Below are 19,185 nucleotides of genomic sequence, written 5' to 3'. Positions count from 1 at the left end.
TGGGGAAGGCTGGCAGATCAGTTTGACTGGAGAACAATAACAGATGAAGTTGGAGAGTTGAGGGTCAGAGAAGAGTTGGTAAAAGGGCTCTGAGTACTAGGAGCTCAGAGTTAAAATGTAGGCAACGGGAAGCCACTATCAGCTCTAGCAAAGGGAGTGGGGGATTCTTTCAATAGCTGTGAGTAGGAAGGATTGGAATAGAGAAATCTGGAGATAGAAGACCAACTGGTCCTCTGGATGAAGTGACAGGAACTTAACCATTGTGATAGCTGTGGGAATAAAGAAGAAGGGAAAGAGCCGAAGGATATTGTAGAAGAAGAATCCATGGACCATGGTAATGATTTGGATTCAATAGGCCAAAGAAAAGAAGTAAATACATTCTGATTTACAAAATAGGCCAGTCAAGCATCAGCCCTTAGTAAGTTTTTTATTTTAAATGAATCAACTTGAAATAATTGTCCCTGAAAAATATTTTAATTATCTGACCATTAAGGTAAAGTAAAGATATCTGCTACACAAAGAAACTGGATTCCTGCATAATACTTATTAATAGACATTGTTATTCTTGATTTCTTAAAAACAAATTTTTATAAAAACATTTCTAGAAATACTGGTTTAGACTTGTTACATAAACTTTTATCTGGATGTGTTACTATCAGAATATAATAATAAAAATAACTAGGAACATATTCAGTGCATAGATCTATTTTATATATATTCATAAAGGACTCTATAAAAAATTTTAATTCAAATTTTTAAAAATTTCTGGAAATTACATAATGAAGACCTAGGTCCTTTAACAAAATAAGAGTTAAGATACTGTAGAAATAAAAAGAAGAATGCTGAGAAAAGTCTGAAGACTAAAAGTGTTATTTAAGTGGTTAATTTACTCTTAGTATGGTGTTTTCCTTTTTCATAAGCTAAAGTTTTTCTAAATTGCTTTAATAAAATTGTAATAAGATAAACATTACCAAAGAGCAGAAAACAATACACACACACATGCAAACATACATTTTTGGTGAAAATCACTATATTTCCACAGTCAGAAATTTTTAAATTTTATTGGTCATTCAGGATGAAGATGGCAAAAATAAAATGAAACAAATTAATTTTATAATGAGGTAAAGATTCAAACTGAGCATAGTAAGGAATAAATCTTTCATGCCCCAACCAGGTCCTCTAGTCCTTCAATTATTATTATTACTAACTATTGTCACCAATACCTTAGAAATCCTTCCAGAGATATGCAAAGCATCTACATACAGGAAGATTATTTTGGATAGCAAGATGAACATGGGAAAATAATGTTTTTTTCACTCTACAGTTAGATCTTCTTTTTTTGGGTTTTATGGGAGGAAGTGAAGAAAATCAGTTGAAAAATAAAGAGAATGGGAATTTAAACCATAAAATCAGAGACTATAAGTAAGGAATTGGATTGTGTGCTGCAACTGACAAGCATCTCACCTATGAATTGAAATTGAGAAGGGGAGGAATGAAGGATGGAAGCCAAGCAAAGTCTGTATCTAGGATGAGAGTGGCAACAGAGGGGAGGGTGTGGCATAGCAAATGTGAAGACATGTCAAGAAATAGGGTCTTAGTTGGTATGAAATGAGCAGGTAACAAAGAAAGGCTGGAACCCAGCATAGCAACCATGGCTCACATGCAACACGAAAGGAAACTGCAACACCAACAAGGATCACCATCTCCTCGGTGCGTCCTACCTCATAGCTGCGCCTATCCTGGGAGGTCAGTTCAAAGCAGGATTCTTTCTTGGAATCTCTTCGCAGGTGGGGGGCCATCCGAACACTGTAGCCCTTAATGAGGAAGGTCCCTTTGGGCTGCTTGCCTGCAAGACAGGAAAGCTCCCTGTATCCCTAGAGAGATGCAACTGCCAAGGGAAGGCATCTTCTCTGGTATGTAAAATAAAAGCACAGAAACAGCTGTTACATCCCTGAGGAACCACAATAGTCAAGGAAAGGTTATTAGAGAAGCTTAAGAAGAGGCTACTGCGACAGTAAGGCAGATATCACTGCCAAGCTAGGGAAATGCAACGTGAAAGGTTATTTTGCCAAAAGAGTACAACAGAGACAGAGAATTTATTAGAATGTTAAGAGATCTATAATAACAGAAAGAAGGAATTATTACAGCAGGGAGAGTGTGGCTGTAAATGTGAGGCTCTTGAAGGCTATTATAGAGCTGAAACATTATTATCAGGGCCAGCAGAGCTCACATTTGAGGGGAGGGACAGCAGCACAGGGGGGCATTATAAGGTCCCAGAATTGCCTCCCATGCCCTATGTAGCATTTGGGCTAAACTTCTCTCCCCCTTCCCTGCTGGTCAGGTGGGAATTTATGCTAGAGGGAGAATGATTAAAACTCAGTATTTATCCTCCTTGTAAGAGGTCAACCTGAGAAGTAGCAGAATAATGTTGAGTATTATTAGATGACGAGGAAAGAGACAAAAGGAAAAGGACCCTAAGTGAAGAGAGACTTCTGCTTGTCACTACCAAAAAAAAGTGTTAGAAACAGAAAAAGAGGAGGTGGCTCTCAAGAATTTTTTGTCCTCATTGTGTGGTTCAGGCAGAACACATAGAGAACAGGAACCACAGTGTCTGGGATGCTTTGAGCTCTATATCATGTGAAATGAATTGCTTAATAAATGCTTTTTGATGATGATAATGATGAGAAGGATGGCAGTGTGCTGACAATATTAAAAAAGAAAGAAGAAGAAAAAAGACTCTGTCCTCACCTGGTTGAGCTAAAAGAAATACACAAACACTATTCTTACTAAGAAAATGTCATGGGCACAATAAGAAATAACTGGCAAGAAGGGAGCCATGGAACAGTGCTTTTTGACACCAGAATCTTTTTTGTTAAAGTATCTCTCCTTGTTCTAACCGGCCACTAAAATGTTTTGTTGTTTCTTTGGTCACCAGATTTTATTTCACCCTGATGGCAAAATGGTCAATAAAAGCCTCTGAGTCTCTTGCTCTTACTGTCCCCCCTCCTTTCTCACCGTGAGTATGGAAGATCTGAATGAACAGATGTGACACACCTGGTTTTATATCTAGATATGCCAACCACTTATTTAAATGCAAAAGAAATGATGAACATATTTACAGTGACAAATGGCATATTAGTTTGAAGGTTTAAAATAAGAAAAGAACAACTGGCTGGGTTGTATGCCTATAATTTAGAGGAGAAATTGTGGTTGCTGGGTTTGAGAGCGGGTTGGGGGTTGGAAGGACACATGGGACTTGTAGCTCAGTTTACAAACTATGCTGTTATCCTTTCCAAACAGGGCTTTAGCCTTTGCCCCTAGATGGGAAACGTTCTGAGGGATGTAGGATGGTGAAAGGTAGGCAAAGGTCTGTGATAACTACTGCAGGCAGGGAGGCAGCATGAGGCAATTGCTACCAAGCCCAAGGGCAAATCTTAAGGATTTCAAGTAACTTAGCAAAGATTCAGTGTTTTAAGAAAGAGTCTCGTTCTGTTGCCCAGGGTGGAGTGCAGTGGCGTGATCTCGGCTCACCACAACCTCCACCTCCTGGGTTCAAGCGATTCTTCTGTCTCAGTCTACAGGCACCTGCCACCATGCCTGGCTAATTTTTGTATTTTTAGTAGTAGAGACGGGGTTTCACTGTGTTGGCCAGGTTGGTCTTGAACTCCTGACCTCATGATCTGCCTGCCTTGGCCACCCAAAGTGCTGGGATTACAGACGTGAGCCACTGCGCCTGGCCCGAGGCTGTAGTTCTTTCTACTACCTTAGTACTGCAGGTGCAGGAAGTACAAAGGCAACTGGGTGGGTGTCTGATTATTCCCTACATTGGATATCCAGGCACTGGGAGAGGACTAAGTTTGAGGAAGGAATAAGAAAGGAGAAACAGAAAATGACTGCAAGGAAAAAAAAGGCTCTACTCAATCTGTATCGCTGGCCTCTGTTCGAAGGTGCACAGCACAAGAAAGCCCCAACAAGAATTGATGCTTTTTTTTTTGAGACAGAGTCTTGCTCTGTCACCCAGGCTGCAGTGCAGTGGCGCGATCTCAGCGCAACCTCCGCCTCCCGGGTTCACGCCTCCTGAGTAGCTGGGACTACAGGCGCTCATCACCACGCCTGGCTAATTTTTTGCATTTTTAGTAGAGACGGGGTTTCACTGTGTTAGCCAGGATGGTCTCCATCTCCTGACCTTGTGATCCGCCCACCTCAGCCTCCCAAAGTGCTGGGATTACAGGCGTGAGCCACCGCGCCCAGCCAAGAATTGACGTTTTTTAAACTTTGTCTCCCTCTTGTTTCTTAGAATTACTCCTGGGGCAGTCCAACTCTGTAGAAGTGTATCCCCTATTCGAAAGTTTGCATTCATCTATAGTAATAATTTTTAGCTTGTATTTATTTGTAATTGCCTCCTATTGTGCTTATATCCTCTATTCCTTTTCATAAATCAATCAATTACGTTAAACATGGATGGGAGGTCTTCTAGGGTTAGCTCATGAGTGTTGACTTGATTAAGTCAGTGGTGGCTCATTAAGAAACTATCTCTGGCCTGAGTCAACACTTCACTGCTGCTGTCATCTGGCTGAAGGGCGTGCCTTGGGTACAGCAACCATTTGGGTCTCAATATTCTATGGCTATAGGAATGTTCACTGGACTACTTACTTCCTAGTAGTCATTAGGATAAAGCTGGGAGCATGCCCTTAGGGGGTTCAATTTCTGGGCCATTGTTTAAGTTCTTTAAGTCTTTCTCAGAATTAATTTATTTCAATATTTTAGCTATGGTATTGATACCTGTAAAGAGTTTGAAGTTCTTTTTATTTTTATTTTTTAAATCAAAACATTCAACTTTGATAATGTATTGCTAATCATAATAAAAGATAACCCTTTGATGTGCTGACCACACTCTTAGTGTTTAAATGTGAAATAATTTCTAAATTGGGTTCTGCTTTTTCGGTGATGGGCAAGGTATTATTTGCCCATGCCTATTTCTTTCCTAAGCATGTCCCTTTATGGGTATTAGTTAAGGACTGCTATCTTGAGATCTAAGTGCTTGAGAATTTACGAAGTGTTTGCATCCAGGAGTGAGATGCTGCTGTGTAAATGAAGAACACTTACTCTTCTCATTAGCATAGTAGTAGAAGAGACCTCTGCTGACAACACACCATCGCTTCTGCCACTCCGATCCAAAGAAACTATGATCTAAACAGAACAGCAGTAGGGGACATAAATTCAGGTAACTACCATCACTGAAGAGTCTGTAAAATCCAACAACATACAGTCCAGTGTGTTATTGTTTTATTTCCCAGGTTAATGGACTGTAAAACCCTCCTTTTCACTCCCACAGGTTATCCCATATTGACTCAGGGTCCGGGGGACTAGCTCAGTTAAAGGTCCAAGTTCTAAACAGGGGTGCCTGCTCTGTGCCCCACAGCTGTCTTTTTATCTAGCCTCCTTTATATCTTTTGGGTTCTTATCTCATCTTGTACATTTTCAAATTCTCCATTATATCTTTATGTGTTGCCTTTGACAAAGAAAAATGATTCTCCAGGCCATGGCCATGAAAGAGCTTTTTTTTTTTTTTTTTTTTTTTTTTTTTTTTGTGCTGAGCCAATTTGCCTGTTGAGTGTTAAACCCGAGATGCCAACTCTAGTGGTACCTATTCTAATTAAATGAGTTAAAGGTCAAGAGTTGGGTTTGAAGGCAGAAGTGGTGGCTCAGGTCTGTAATCCCAGCACTTTGGGAGGCTGAGATGGAAGGTATGCTTAAAGCCAGGAGTTTGAGACTAGCCTAGGCAACAAAGTGAGGCCTTGTCTCCATAAAAAATAATAAAATATCCAGGCACAGTTGTGCACCTGTTGTCCCAGCTCTTTGAGAGGCTGAAGTGGGAGCAATTGCTTGAGCCAGGATTGGAGGCTGCAGTGAGCTATGATGGTACTACTGTATTCCAGCCTTGGTAATAGAGGGAGATCCCATCTTAAAAAAATAATAAGTAAATAAAAAAGGCCGGGTGTGGTGGCTTATGCCTGTAATCCCAGCACTTTGGGAGACTGAGGCAGGCAGATCAGTTGAGGCCAGGAGTTTAAGACCAGCCTGGCCAACATGATGAAATCCTATCTCTGCTAAAAATACAAAAAATTAGCTGGGCATAGTGGTGCACACCTGTAGTCCCAGCTACTCGGGAGGCTGAGACAGCAGAATCGCTTGAACCAGGAGGTGGAGGTTGCAGTGAGCCAGGATCACACCCACGGCACTACAGAGCGAGACTCAGTCTCAAACAACAACAACAACAACAAAAACAAAAAACAAAAGAGTTGGGCTTGTCTGAAATTTGAAAGTAGGCTGCTTCACATATGATATAAAAACTACCCAGTGGGAGCACACTGAGAGATAAGGACAAGAACACCATTCATTGATTCAATAAGTTTTATTAAGCACCTGTCACATACCAGGCACTGGGGATAGAGAGGTGAGCAGGATATAACCATCCCTATCTTGATGAAGCTTATGGTCTACTCAAGGCTGGGACATCTCTCTTTAGCCTACACACAAACACCAGATTCCTTTCCTTTCCTTGCATTACTTTTGCCTTGTATCTGCCTAGCACAGTACCGGGCACAGAGAAGGCACCCAATATGTTAGCTTTCTTTTTCCTCACTTCCCTTCCCTTCCTGGAATGTTCTGAAATCTGTGGGTCTGACCATTACCTTTGCTTTTCTTCTCCAAGTATCCTTGCTTGATTATGTTATCAAGTTCTTGAGCTCCTTTTACGATGTCTTCCATTCCTAAAAGGACCAATGGCAAAGTGCTTTATTGAAACCTGGCAAAATTGTCATTTATTTAGGCTACTTTAGATAATTCACATTAATAACAGAGTACACAAGGGCAATTGCTTAAACACAGTACAAAATAAAACAATTTCTATATGATTGGAAGGAAAAGTAAACTTTCTTGCTTTTTCTTTCTTTTTTTTTTTTTTTTTGAGACAGAGTCTTGCTCTGTCACCCAGGCTGGAGTGTGATGGTTCTATCATGGCTCACTGCAACCTCTGCCTCCCAGGTTCAAACCATTCTTGTGTCTCAGCCTCCCAGGTAGCTGAGACTACAGGCATGCGCCGCTACACCTGGCTAATGTTTTTTGTATTTTTAGTAGAGATGAGGTTTCACCATGCTGGCCAGGCTGGTCTCGAACTCCTGACCCCAAGTGATCCGCCCACCTCGGCCTCCCAAAGTGCTGGGATTACAGACATGAGCCACTGCACCCAGCCAATTTTCTTTCTTTTCAATTATATCTAATGCTAAAATTGCTTAAAACGATCTAAATATACATTAATTTGTAGTAGGTGAGGTAGCCTAAATATGTACTGATAGGCAGGAAAAGGACCCCAGAAAATTAAGAATTTTTTTTTTTTTTTTTTTTGAGACAGAGTCTCTCTCTGTCACGCAGGCTGGAGTGCAGTGGTGCGATCTTGACTCACTGCAAGCTCCACCTTCCGGTTCATTCCATTCTCCCGCCTTAGCCTCCCGAGTAGGTGAGACTACAGGCGCCCGCCACCATGCCTGGCTAATTTTTTCTTTTTTTGTATTTTTAGTAGGGATGGAGTTTCACCATGTTAGCTAGGATGGTCTCAATCTCCTGGCCTCGTAATCTGCTCACCTCGGCCTCCCAAAGTGCTGGGATTACAGGTGTAAGCCACTGCGCCTGGCCAAAATTAAGAATTTTTTTATGGATATAAGTTCCAAATTGGATAAACCTCACTGAGATAATCAAAAGTCAAATGAATAACTACCAGCACAGACAGCTTTAATGAGTAATAGACTCCACCATAAACATAGTCACCTAAGAGGGAGCAATAAACACACACTCAATTTTTTTTTTTCTTTTAATAAACAGCCACCTCTGTGAACATAAATTTTTTTAAGTTCATACAAGAAGGGCTATGCAAGCTGAACTTAGCAATAACTGCCAAATCCTGATTTCTTAAAAGTATGGGAAAGAGGCCGGGCCCAGTGGCTCACCCTGTAATCCCAGCACTTCGGGAGGCTGAGGCAGGCAGATCATGAGGTCAGGAGTTCGAGACCAGCCTGGCCAACATGGTGAAACCTCGTCTCTACTAAAGATACAAAAAATTAGCTGGGCGTGGTGGCGCACACCTGTAATCCCAGCTACTCGGGAGGCTGAGGCACGAGAATTGCTTGAATGCAGGAGGCAGAGGTTGCAGTGAGCCGAGATCATGCCATTGCACTCCAGCATGGGTGATAAGGCGAGACTTCATCTCAAAACAAAACAAAACAAAACAAAAAAGTATGAGAAAGAATCTAAGAACTGTAGAAGGCTTCACAATACCCTGAAATTTACATCAGCCTTTAATCGTATGCTGCTAACATTCTTGGCTTTCAATTAGCCTGGTTAGGTACAAATTTATTGAGAAGTCAAGATCCTAATCCATCTTCCTCCACTGGGGTTTGTACTTACTTCACAGAAGGGAGGGACAAAGGATAGAGACAAAAAGGAATTTACTTCTCAAAAAATAAAATGAAAGAAGAATGAAAAATAAAAGCCTCTTTTAAGAACACACTCTACATTTCTTAATTAGGCAAAAGGAAGGTGTATAACTGTATATTTTTAAACGAAGAATGTTGTTTTTACCTAAATCAATCTGGCCTGGTATATGACAACATAAAAAACTCAAGGATAGAGTCCAAAAACTCGCCAGCCAAGCAAATAATTATGCTGAACCCCCTTTGACACTCTGTAATTGGATGTCCCTGGTACTCCCAATTCTTAGTCCTTTAATACCTGTTTTTCTCATTATTCGGACCTTGTGTCTTTAGTTTCTCAATTCATACAAAACCACACTCAGGCCGTCACCAATAATTCTATATGACAAATGCTCCTTCTAACAACCCCACAATATCATCCCTTACCCAAAAATCTTTCTTCAGTCTAATCTCTCCCACTCTAATCCCTAATCCCGCTTGAAGCAGCCCTGAGAAACATTGCCCATTATCTCTCCACACCACCCCCAAACATTTTTGCTGCCCCAACACTTTACCACTATTTTGTTTTATTTTTATTATTAATATAAGAAGACAGGAATGTCAGGCCTCTGAGCCCAAGCTAAGCCATCATATCCCAGTGACCTGCATGTATACATCCAGATGGCCTGAAGCAACTGAAGATCCACAGAAGTGAAAATAGATTAACTGATGACATTCCATTCCATTGTGATTTGTTTCTACCCCACCCTAACTGATCAATGTTCTTTATAATCTCCCCCACCCGTAAGAAGTTTCTTTGTAATTCTCCCCACCCTTGAGAATGTACTTTGTGAGATCTACCCCATGCCCCTAAACCTACAAGAACTCATGATAATCCCACCACCTTTGCTGACTCCTTTTTCGGACTCAGCCTGCCGGCACCCAGGTGAAATAAACAGCTATGTTGCTCACACAAAGCCTGTTTGGTGATCTCTTCACATGGACACGTGAAAGAGAAGGTAATTGGGCTAGTGGTATTTTAGCATTTACTCCTTTTAGTCCCAGAACCCAAATCTCTTTTGGATTGTCTTAAATAATTTATGAAGCAAACCAAGTACAAAACAAAGTAAGGCATGACTACATATGAATCAACTGGGCCACCTATACAGTATCTTGAGAGTTATGATTGAAATAACTTTTTTTCAAACAATTGTTTTTTGAACATTTCTTACAGTAACATTTATTCAATGGTGGCTATGAGCTGGCACTTTGCTCAGTGCCTTTCCTACTTTTTGTTTTAAAATAACATCTATGACAATTTAAAATGCAATCAAAATTACATTTTACTTTAAAGCTGTTTCAAGCTTAGTTATAGAAAGGTAGATCAGAAGAGCCTCTTTTTCTGTTTTTAAGTGTGTCTATGTGCCAGATTTTTTATCCAATTGGTCCTTATTGTTAACCTCCTTATTCATGAACTACTTTCATTTGTGTGTTTCACAGTTAGCAAACTATGTGGTTGCCATAAATCCTAATCCATCTCAGGGTGCATGTGTAAGATGAGCAGCAGCAAAGGAAAGTTCATTTTTCTAGGGTTCTTTCATTTCTCCTACCCCTCTGGAAACAACCTCCAAGGAAACAGTAGCAGATTCTACTGAGGGAGAGGCATTGCGTGGGGAGAGGACCAGTTATAGAAGAGAAGGCTCTCTAAGTGCTGTCAAAAAATTGCTCCTGGGGAGGCCAGGTTTGGCACAAACCTGTAGTCCCAGCTACTTGGGAGGCTGAGGTAGGAGGATCCCTTGAGTCCAGGAGTTCAAGGCTGCAGTGAGCTGTGGTTGAACCACTTCACTCCAGCCTTGAGTCCAGGAGTTCAAGGCTGTAATGAGCTGTGATTGAACCACTTCACTCCAGCCTGGGTGACAGAGCGAGATCCTGTCTCTTAAAAAAAATTGCTCCTGGAGGCCTAAAAATTAAATGAAAGACATAGGGAGATGAGGAAAACATGATCCCATAAACCGTGAGTTTCCATCTCTTCTTCCCACAGGTTTTTTTTTTTTTTTCTCTTTTCTTTCTAAAGGTCTTGTTAAACTTAGAGACACAGCTCCTTGTTAAAGATGCCAAGAGTCTGAATCATAAAAGACATGTTAAACGTTCTATTAGAATTCAAACCTCCTTTTTTAATGCAAATTTAAATGCCATTTTATGGAACATCTATAATTATGAAAATAGGAAGACATTGCCTCGTGTGCAGGGAGAGTCTGTGAGTATGAATATTACATTAATGTGCCCACACCAGCTCACTGATCCTGCTGGCAGGAGCATAAAAAATGCTTGAGTGAAACTTTTATTTAGATGTTAAGACTCCAGGCCCCAGCGGGGTGACAGAGACAGCCCCTGTGAGTTGCCATCAGAGAGAGAGCTTGAATTGAATTACCCAGGGGGGAGGAAGTAGTGATGAGCACTGCTTCGCTTATTTAATTTCATTTACTTTCAGTACATTATCAGCATGAGGCTTTTCTCTCCCTACCAACTGAAACCCAAGAATGCCACCACCAAGAAAACAAAGATATAATGCAGCAGAGATGTAACTCGAAGTCACTAATTCTAGGAGACAAGGGACAGCACCATTACCACCTTCTCTCCCCAAGAGTCAAACTCAGTTTGTTAAAATTGTATACTGAAAGAGTTGCTGAATTTTTTCTCTTTGTCATTCACTAACAAGATTCTGAAAAGGAATATAGCTGGAAACAGTTTTTTATATCCTGTGTTTTTGTGTGTAGTCAGTAAGATGTGTTATGTTGCTTTCTTTCTTTCTTTCTTTTTTTGAGACAGAGTCTCATTCTTGTCGCCCAGGCTGGAGTGCAATGGTGCGATCTCAGCTCACTGCAACCTCCACCTCCCGAGTTCAAGTGATTCTCTTGCCCCAGCCTCCCGAGTATTTGAGATTACAGGCATGCACCACCACACACGAATAATTTTTTGTATTTTTAGTGGAGATAGGGTTTCTCCATGTTGGTCAGGCTGGTCTCGAACTCCTGACCTCAGGTGACCCAGCTGCCTCAGCCTCCCAAAGTGCTGGGATTACAGGCGTGAGCCACCGCACTCAGCCTATGTTGCTTTCTTATTCATTAGACAGAATCTGTATTGAGGAACTCTCTAGACTGGTTTCCCTATGGGCAGTGGGAAAAAATGGGATTATAGGCTAAGTTTAGAATGTCTATGGAAAAAAAATTGGGAAATGAGGTCAGATCAGTCTCTATTCTACTAATTGTCTTCTATGTACAAGGTACTGTGTGGTGAGTCCAATAACAGAGTTGTTCTCAATGTAGTTGACTCTGAGCTCAAGCTCATTAGCTCCACGATCTATCTGACAAATCCAAACAACCAAGATGGGAATCCACAGTGGCATGCAAGGTACCTCCTCTTTCAGTGTCAGTGCAGGGTCCTACTGATCAAGAACTAGTGATCCTGAGGATGCACAGTGTTAGCCATGCCATGGGGTGATGAGGCAGGAATCTTGTATGCCTGAATCCACACCTACTGGTAAATGAACAGATCTGCAGAGAGCTACTTAATGCATAATAGAAAGTATGTAAAATATGCTTTAGAGGATGATTATAAAAATAGGAAGAAGTTGCAAACAATTGTATAGGTTGCTATTTTAAGGCAAACAATTTATATTTAAGTATACAATTAAAAAAAGAAGCTTTTTGTTCATCACCTGAGAAAAGATATCACTACCATCATGAAAAAATAAAAATGATTTTGATTTATTGAGAATAAATGGCCCTCTTGGCTAAGTCTAAAGGTGTATTACATTATATCAGCACAAAACAGAATTACATTAGGGTCATAATCTCTCTCTACCACTACACTTAACTAAACCTCTCAGAACAGCCCGTATAAAGAAAAGATTCACTTAGCTGAAGGATATGGGGCCATAAAGATAAGATCAACAGAGAAGTATGTTACCCAGAAGTGATGGCCACCCAACTTTCATGGCAGATGAAGATAAAAGAAATTCTCAGATATCTTTCTCTTCATCTAGATTCCTTTAAACCCTTGTATCCCACCCATATCCAACTCTGCAATAAAAAATGACAGGATAGGATTCTATCTCTCAATGCTAAACATGACTCTTTAGTCAGCTATGCACAGCAACAACAATGGGGACCCTTTGGAGTGTGACACATTTCCATAAAGCAGTCAATAAAAAAGACACGGGAGCTTATGTGAGTCATGGCCTATTTAACCAGCTGCGTTCTAGCCCACTGAGAAAAGAGAATTGGAGAAATCAGTTGGCAACACCAGAGCACAAGGCTAATAGCATAGGAGGCCACATAATTTCCACTGCAAAAAGGCTGCAGCCCCTGCAGAACAAACCAGGTGCCCACTAACTTTCATTATAGGCAGTTGGCTTGGTCTCTTGCTAAATCATCCTGAAAGGAAAATAAATAATTTTTTAAAAAACATATTTTGTTCAAATCGTTCCCCTATTAAATTATGGACTTCTCCCATCCTCCCTCTTCCTTTTAATTCAAGTTCTTTTCAACTGTTTGAAAAAGGGACCTAACCAACTTGAGCCTAGAGATTAATAGCTACCAGGGGTGAATTTCAGATAGGGTGAAGTTTAACAGGTTCCTTAATTAAAGTACTCACGTAAAAAACCCAGGGATTGGGTGCATGAGATAGAAGAAAATTTAACATTTGAAGGCTGGGAATGGTCAAATTCCACCTGTAATTCCAATGCAGTCACAGATGGCTGGTGTATGTGCATCTGCAGACATGTACAAAAGCACACGCTTTAAAATGCCTCAAATGTACCGAGGTGAGGAGGGTATTGCAGATAGGTTGGGGAGGGGGTAGTTTTCTCTTGTCTGGTGACTGTGGATTTCAAATCTGTTCATTAACCTCTCTTTTGTGCATTTGATTTCTGTGGCCTTCTTTAATAATTTCATTACTGCTTTTCCTTAGCTTCTTACTTTGCTGGGTTACTTTTTTGCCTTCTTCTCAATTTTCAGGAACCAGTCAATAAATGATAGTTTGTAGTGTCTGGCAGGAAGTGCTCATCTTCTGATACTAACAAGGAAGTTGTTTTCCATGACTATTCCTTGACTAGTCCCTTGAACAGGCATATATAATTCTTTAACTTCTGTGGTTCCATGTGATATCCACTTGAGTTTACACTTATACCACACACTTTTCTTGCATTGTGTTTCACTTATAAAGGAATTTAGCTCAACATATGAAAGGTGAAAAATTCTAAACCATTAGTAATAGATTTAGCATCTAAAAGTTTCAAAGATATAGAAAGCTCTCAAACAGATTGCTTTAAACTAACTGAATGGAACTGTTCATGGAGAAATAAATTGGACAACAGATGAAAGGAAGGGAATGAACACAACGTACTTAATCAAGTTCTTCAACAAGCTGTGATGTAAGAAGCTAGGAAACAAAACATGAGCAACTGGAGCTAGACTAAAGGACCCCAGAAAAAGGTAGAAACGACACATTTGTAGTTAGCAAACCAACGCAGAAGACAACTTTCATGAGACCTCAATAGACTCATGTTACCCTTCCAATTTTTGAAGTTCTTTTAAAAACACCAGTGAATCCAGGTTACAGAAATCTGTGGAGAAAATCCTGTTACACTGAAGACAAAAAAACCTCTGAGGTTCTAGGTCAGTAGTACTAAGAAAAAAAAAAGCAGATAATAAACAAAATAATTAAAATGAATATGCTTTAACAAAAATGGCCCCCCAAAACCCTAACCAATTTTTAATTCATCAGCATTGTATCAAGCATTTTTACATCTAAGTCCCACAACATCCCTATGAGGCATGTTTTATTATCATCCCCACTTTACAGACGAGGAAACTGAGGTGTAATGAAATGACATGACTTGCTGAAGGTTGCTCAGTTGGAATAGCCTATGTTCTTTCCAATACGCTGAGCTTCAGGCATGCACAGAAGTGGATGAGGAAAGATTGGGTCTTCCCATCTCACTCCCCCACAAAAAGAGACCCTGTTTTTTGGAAGGAGAAACAGGCGTGATGTGTGGTTATTCTATCTCCTGGTGTCAAAAAACTATTTAAGTATCTATATTTCTTATTTATTTTTTATGAGTAAAATGAGCAGGTTTTATTTTTATGTTTTTCAGCTTTTATTTTAGAATCAGGGGGTACATGTGTAGGTTTGTTACAAAGGTATATTGTGTGATGCTGAGGTTTGGAGTATGAATGAATCTGTCACCCAGGTAGTGAGCACAGTACCCAATAATAGTTTTTCAACCCTTGCTTCCCTCCCCACCTCCTCATGTATTTACCCAGTGTCTATTGTTGCCACATTTATGTCCATGTGTACCCAATGTGTAGCTCCCACTTATAAGTGAGAAAATGCCATTATGTTTTCTGTTTCTGCATTAGTTCAAAAACATGGAATGCTTCACAAATTTGCATGTCATCTTTGCTCAGGAGCCATGCTAATCTTCTCTGTATCATTCCAATTTTAGTATATATGCTGCCAAAGTGAGCACTCTTACTTTTAAATGTACTAACTGATTAATCTTTGGAATTGCCTCCTAGGGCAGATCTATGTGAAACCCAAGAGGTCAACAGAAAGTCTCAGAATGCAATAAAAGGATACATGAGTAAAGTACCTATAAGAGGACACAGCCAGAAACTCTCAAAAAATGCTGCTTGGGACTGGGTGTGGTGGCTCACGCCTGTAATCCCAGCATTCTGGGAGGCTGAGGTGGGCAGATCACAAGGTCGGGAGTTTAAGACCACCCTGGCCAGCGTGGTGAAACCCTGTCTTTACTAAAAATACAAAAAATTAGCTGGGCATGGTGGTGCACACCTGTAATCCCAGCTACTTGGGAGGCTGAGGCAGGAGAATTGCTTGAACCCAGGAGGTGGAGGTTGCAGTGAGCTGAGATCGCACCACTGCACTCCAGTCTGGGTGACAGAGTGAGACTCTGACTCAAAAAAAAAAAAAAAAGCTGCCTGGTCACCAAGGTTTGTAAGACCTCTTATGATGCAAGGGTGATCATCTAGAAAAAGGAAACCCTGTTCCAGTGTAGGGCTCATGCAGAAATTTGCAGAAATCTTGGGCATGATTTGTTTACTCTTGAAGGAAGAGGTTTGGGTTTGAAAAGGAAGAAGATTTTTCCCAGCACTTCGGGAGGCTGAGGCAGGCAGATCACTTGAGGCCAGGAGTTTGAGACCAACCTGGCCAACATGGCGAAACTCAGTCTCTACTAAAAATACAAAAATTAGTGAGGCATGGTGGTATGTGCCTATAGTCCCAGGTACTTGGAAGCCTGAGACAGGGTTGCTTGAGCCTAGGAGGCAGAGGTTGCAATGAACTGAGAGTGCACCAGCCTAGGTGACAGAACAAAACTCCAAACAAAACAAAAAAACAAACAAGCAAAACAAACAAAACAAAACAAAACAAAACAGGATTTTAAAGTCAAATATCCAAATGGGTTTCTTTTGTATTCCCTCAGTAATGCCAAGCCACAAGCTAACTTACAGAAACCATGAGTATTCATGGAGGATGAAGAACCCTCTCATTACTACAAAGGGGCAACACATGCTAATTGTCTAGGAGACCTGTGGTCTTGCAAGATGCTCTCTTCCACATCTTCACTTTCAGTGGGATTTTACTTATAAGAAATGAAAGTGTTAGGAAAAAGCCCTTCTAACTCCAAGCATGGTAACTTCAATGCACTAATGATAGCATCTAAATAAATGGTAATAATCAACACTTTCTGGTAGGTATCAGGAGTTCATCTTAAAGAATGACTAACTATAATAATCCATTGCTTCTCAATCATGAAACATTGGTGAACTTTGATCAGTTAAAGGACAGAGATTTTGAATAATTTACTTTTAGAATAAGAATGGGTTTAAAGTTTTTCTATAACAATACCATTCACTGCATTCTGATACGCTTTCTTATAGGGAAAAGTCAATCAAAAATAACTTATAGCTTATCCTATGTATGCTACAGCCTATAGTGATGAAATGAATCTAATGTACTATCATAATTGTGGCATCATGAATTCCCACAGTGCTTTATTTACTTGAAAACAAATTGTGTTCCTTCAAAACCATGAGTGTTCTGTGGTAGTGGGTTAAGCATATGTGTCTTTTGATTTTATCAATAACACATACCCGTAACCCAACATCCTCAGCTTCGTTTTTATCCTAAGAATCCATCCTTAATATAGAACCACAAAAGACCTGAAGTCTCTTTAGCAGCTAAGCCACAGTAAGTGGCAACAGAGCAAAGTGGGAATTCTGATACAAATTAAGGCAGCAGTCCTTCAAATGGCCTCATGATTCTAAAAAGGAGAAGAGGATTTTAAAATGCCAAATTGTCTTTTTACAAACCTTGCAAGATCGATGTATTCCCCCTGAGTCAGATCACCATTATACATGCATCACTTGAGAGCCTATCTTTAAAAATGAATGATGAAATGTCATTTTCAGATCTGTTTATTTACTATGCCACTGGGCCACTGGACTGTGATAAGAACACAGAGAAAAGGAAATAAAAAGAAAAGAGCCTTTTCTGGGTTTGGAATCACTTTTTAACTGGTTCACCAAACTGTGGGCAGAAGTCATCTTTCTAAAACACAGATCATGTCACATTCCTGCTTAAGTCCTGTAATGGTTTTTTTATTACCTACAGGATGAAACTCAAACTCTCCAGCATACAAAAACTTTTAAGTGCTTGGTCTCTTCCTACCTTCAAGTTTCATTTTCTCCCAACTTTGTCACCTCCCAGTACTCCAGCAATAATAAGGAACAGACTCTGTCCTATGGAACATGCCATGCACTTTACACTGCAAGGTCTCTGTGTATTTTGTTTTTCCTGTTTGGAACTTCCTCTCTCTACTTCCAGCTGCCGAACTGGGAGTGCTCCTTCAATTCAAATGTCACATCCTCGGCCGGGTGTGGTGGCTCAAGCCTGTAATCCCAGCACTTTGGGAGGCCGAGGCGGGCAGATCACAAGGTCAGGAGATCGAGACCACAGTGAAACCCCGTCTCTACTAAAAATACAAAAAATTAGCCGGGCGCGGTGGCGGGCGCCTGTAGTCCCAGCTACTCAGGAGGCTGAGGCAGGAGAATGGCGGGAACCCGGGAGGTGGAGCTTGCAGTGAGCTGAGATCGCGCCACTGCACTCCAGCCTGGGCAACAGCGTGAGACTCTGTCTCAAAAAAAAAAAAAAAAAAAAAAAAAAAAATGTCACATCCTCTTTGAATCTTTGATTCCCCCATGTAAAATTAAATACTCCCTCTTCTGTGCTTCAATAGCATTTTCTAGAACATTTTTATAGCACAGTCTTGGCTCCCAGGGACCCTAAATCTTTTCCTCAATGTGCTCCATTCTTGCCACTTTGCTTGGGTTTCCTTAAGACCTTAGGAACAATGCAAAACTGCTAGAATCTTTGAAAAAGCAAATAGAAAAAGGGCTATTCCTGGGAAAAGAACTGTAGTTGTGGACCTGGGTACAAGGCAATAGGGAGGAGGGTAAAAATGGATCTTGCATTCATAGGAAAAGAGATGACACCATGGAAGAAATTAAGTGAACAGAACATTATAGTAGCCTCCATCTCCTGGGTTCAAACAATCCTCCTGCCCTCAGCCTTCCAAGTAGCTTGGAGTACTTGGTGTGCACCGCCATACATTATAGTACCTGGATTAAAACGGGGAAACAAAGAAGTTGCATATTAGATTCTTCTTTGGTACATATAAATGGGGAAACAAAGAAGTTGCATATTAGATTCTTCTTTTGTGCATATAGCTGTGCACGTAGGGGGATGTGCCAGGGTTTGCATGGCAATTGTCTAGGTAAGAAGAGTAAGAATTAGATTGAGAAGGAAGGCTGGGCATGGTGGCTCACGCCTGTAATCCCCACACTTTGGGAGGCCGAGGTGGGCAGATCACAAGGTCAGGAGTTTGAGACCAGCCTGGCTAATATGGTGAAACCCTGTCTCTATTAAAAAAAAAAAAAGCAAAAAATATTAGCCGGTATGGTGGCGCACACCTGTAATCCCAGTTATTTAGCAGGCTGAGACAGAATTGCTTGAACCCTGGAGGCAGAGGTTGCAGTGAGCCGAGATCGTGCCACTGCACTCGAGCCTGGGCGACAGAGGAAGACTGTTTAAAAAAAAAAAGAAAAAAAAAGAATTAGATTGAGGAGGAACTGAAACATGTGAATAGCTGAGCCCCATCACAAGATTGGGCCATTCTTTTTTTTTTTTTGAGTTGGAGTTTCACTCTTGTTGCCCAGGCTGGGGTGCAATGGCGCAATCACTGCTCACTGCAACCTCTGCCTCCCAGGCTCAAGTGATTCTCCTGCCTTAGCCTCCTGAGTAGCTGGGATTACAAGTGCCCACCACCATGCCCAGCTAATTTTTGTATTTTTAGTAGAGACGGGGTTTCACCATGTTGATCAGGCTGTTCTTGAACTCCTGACCTCAGGTGATCCAGCCACCTCAGGCTCCCAAAGTGCTGAGATTACAGGTGTGAGCCACCGTGCCCAGTCCTGGGCCATTCTTTAATCAGTTGTTGAACTGATATGGAATTAAGAAGGATCTTTCCCTTAAATATACACAATACACTGTAAGGAGTGTGGTACAAATTATTTATTTTCTGGAAGCCTAAAGAAAAGCTGCCAGTGGGAAATCTGGTCCCTTTCATAGGGGCAGT

The 19,185-nt window shown here is 40.8% G+C and overlaps 1 protein-coding gene and 1 non-coding gene across 7 annotated transcripts in view; both read right to left on the bottom strand.

Moving 5' to 3' along the window:
• The window catches only part of LOC105472310 (src kinase associated phosphoprotein 1), a 320,592-nt gene that overhangs the window by 66,289 nt on the left and 235,118 nt on the right, over positions 1-19,185 (bottom strand). For all 6 annotated transcript variants that reach the window (XR_011615785.1, XR_981519.3, XM_071083013.1 and 3 more), the window contains exons 5-7: positions 6,696-6,773; positions 5,107-5,190; positions 1,722-1,846 (exon numbers count right to left, since the gene is read on the bottom strand). Coding sequence is in view for 4 of the 6 variants with exons in the window: in XM_071083013.1 (XP_070939114.1) it covers positions 1,722-1,846; positions 5,107-5,190; positions 6,696-6,773 (287 nt within the window). In the remaining 2 variants the exon portion in view is untranslated. The remainder of the gene's footprint in view (positions 1-1,721; positions 1,847-5,106; positions 5,191-6,695; positions 6,774-19,185) is intronic.
• LOC112424987 (U6 spliceosomal RNA) lies at positions 14,894-15,000 on the bottom strand. Its single transcript, XR_003015959.1, has one exon. It is a non-coding gene; the product is annotated as a U6 spliceosomal RNA (small nuclear RNA).

Source organism: Macaca nemestrina, chromosome 17 (assembly GCF_043159975.1).
Source record: "Macaca nemestrina isolate mMacNem1 chromosome 17, mMacNem.hap1, whole genome shotgun sequence".
In the NCBI taxonomy this organism is placed as follows: Eukaryota; Metazoa; Chordata; class Mammalia; order Primates; family Cercopithecidae; genus Macaca; species Macaca nemestrina.
The sequence above is the reverse complement of the archived record's forward strand: the minus strand, read 5'-3'. Positions and strand labels throughout refer to the sequence as shown.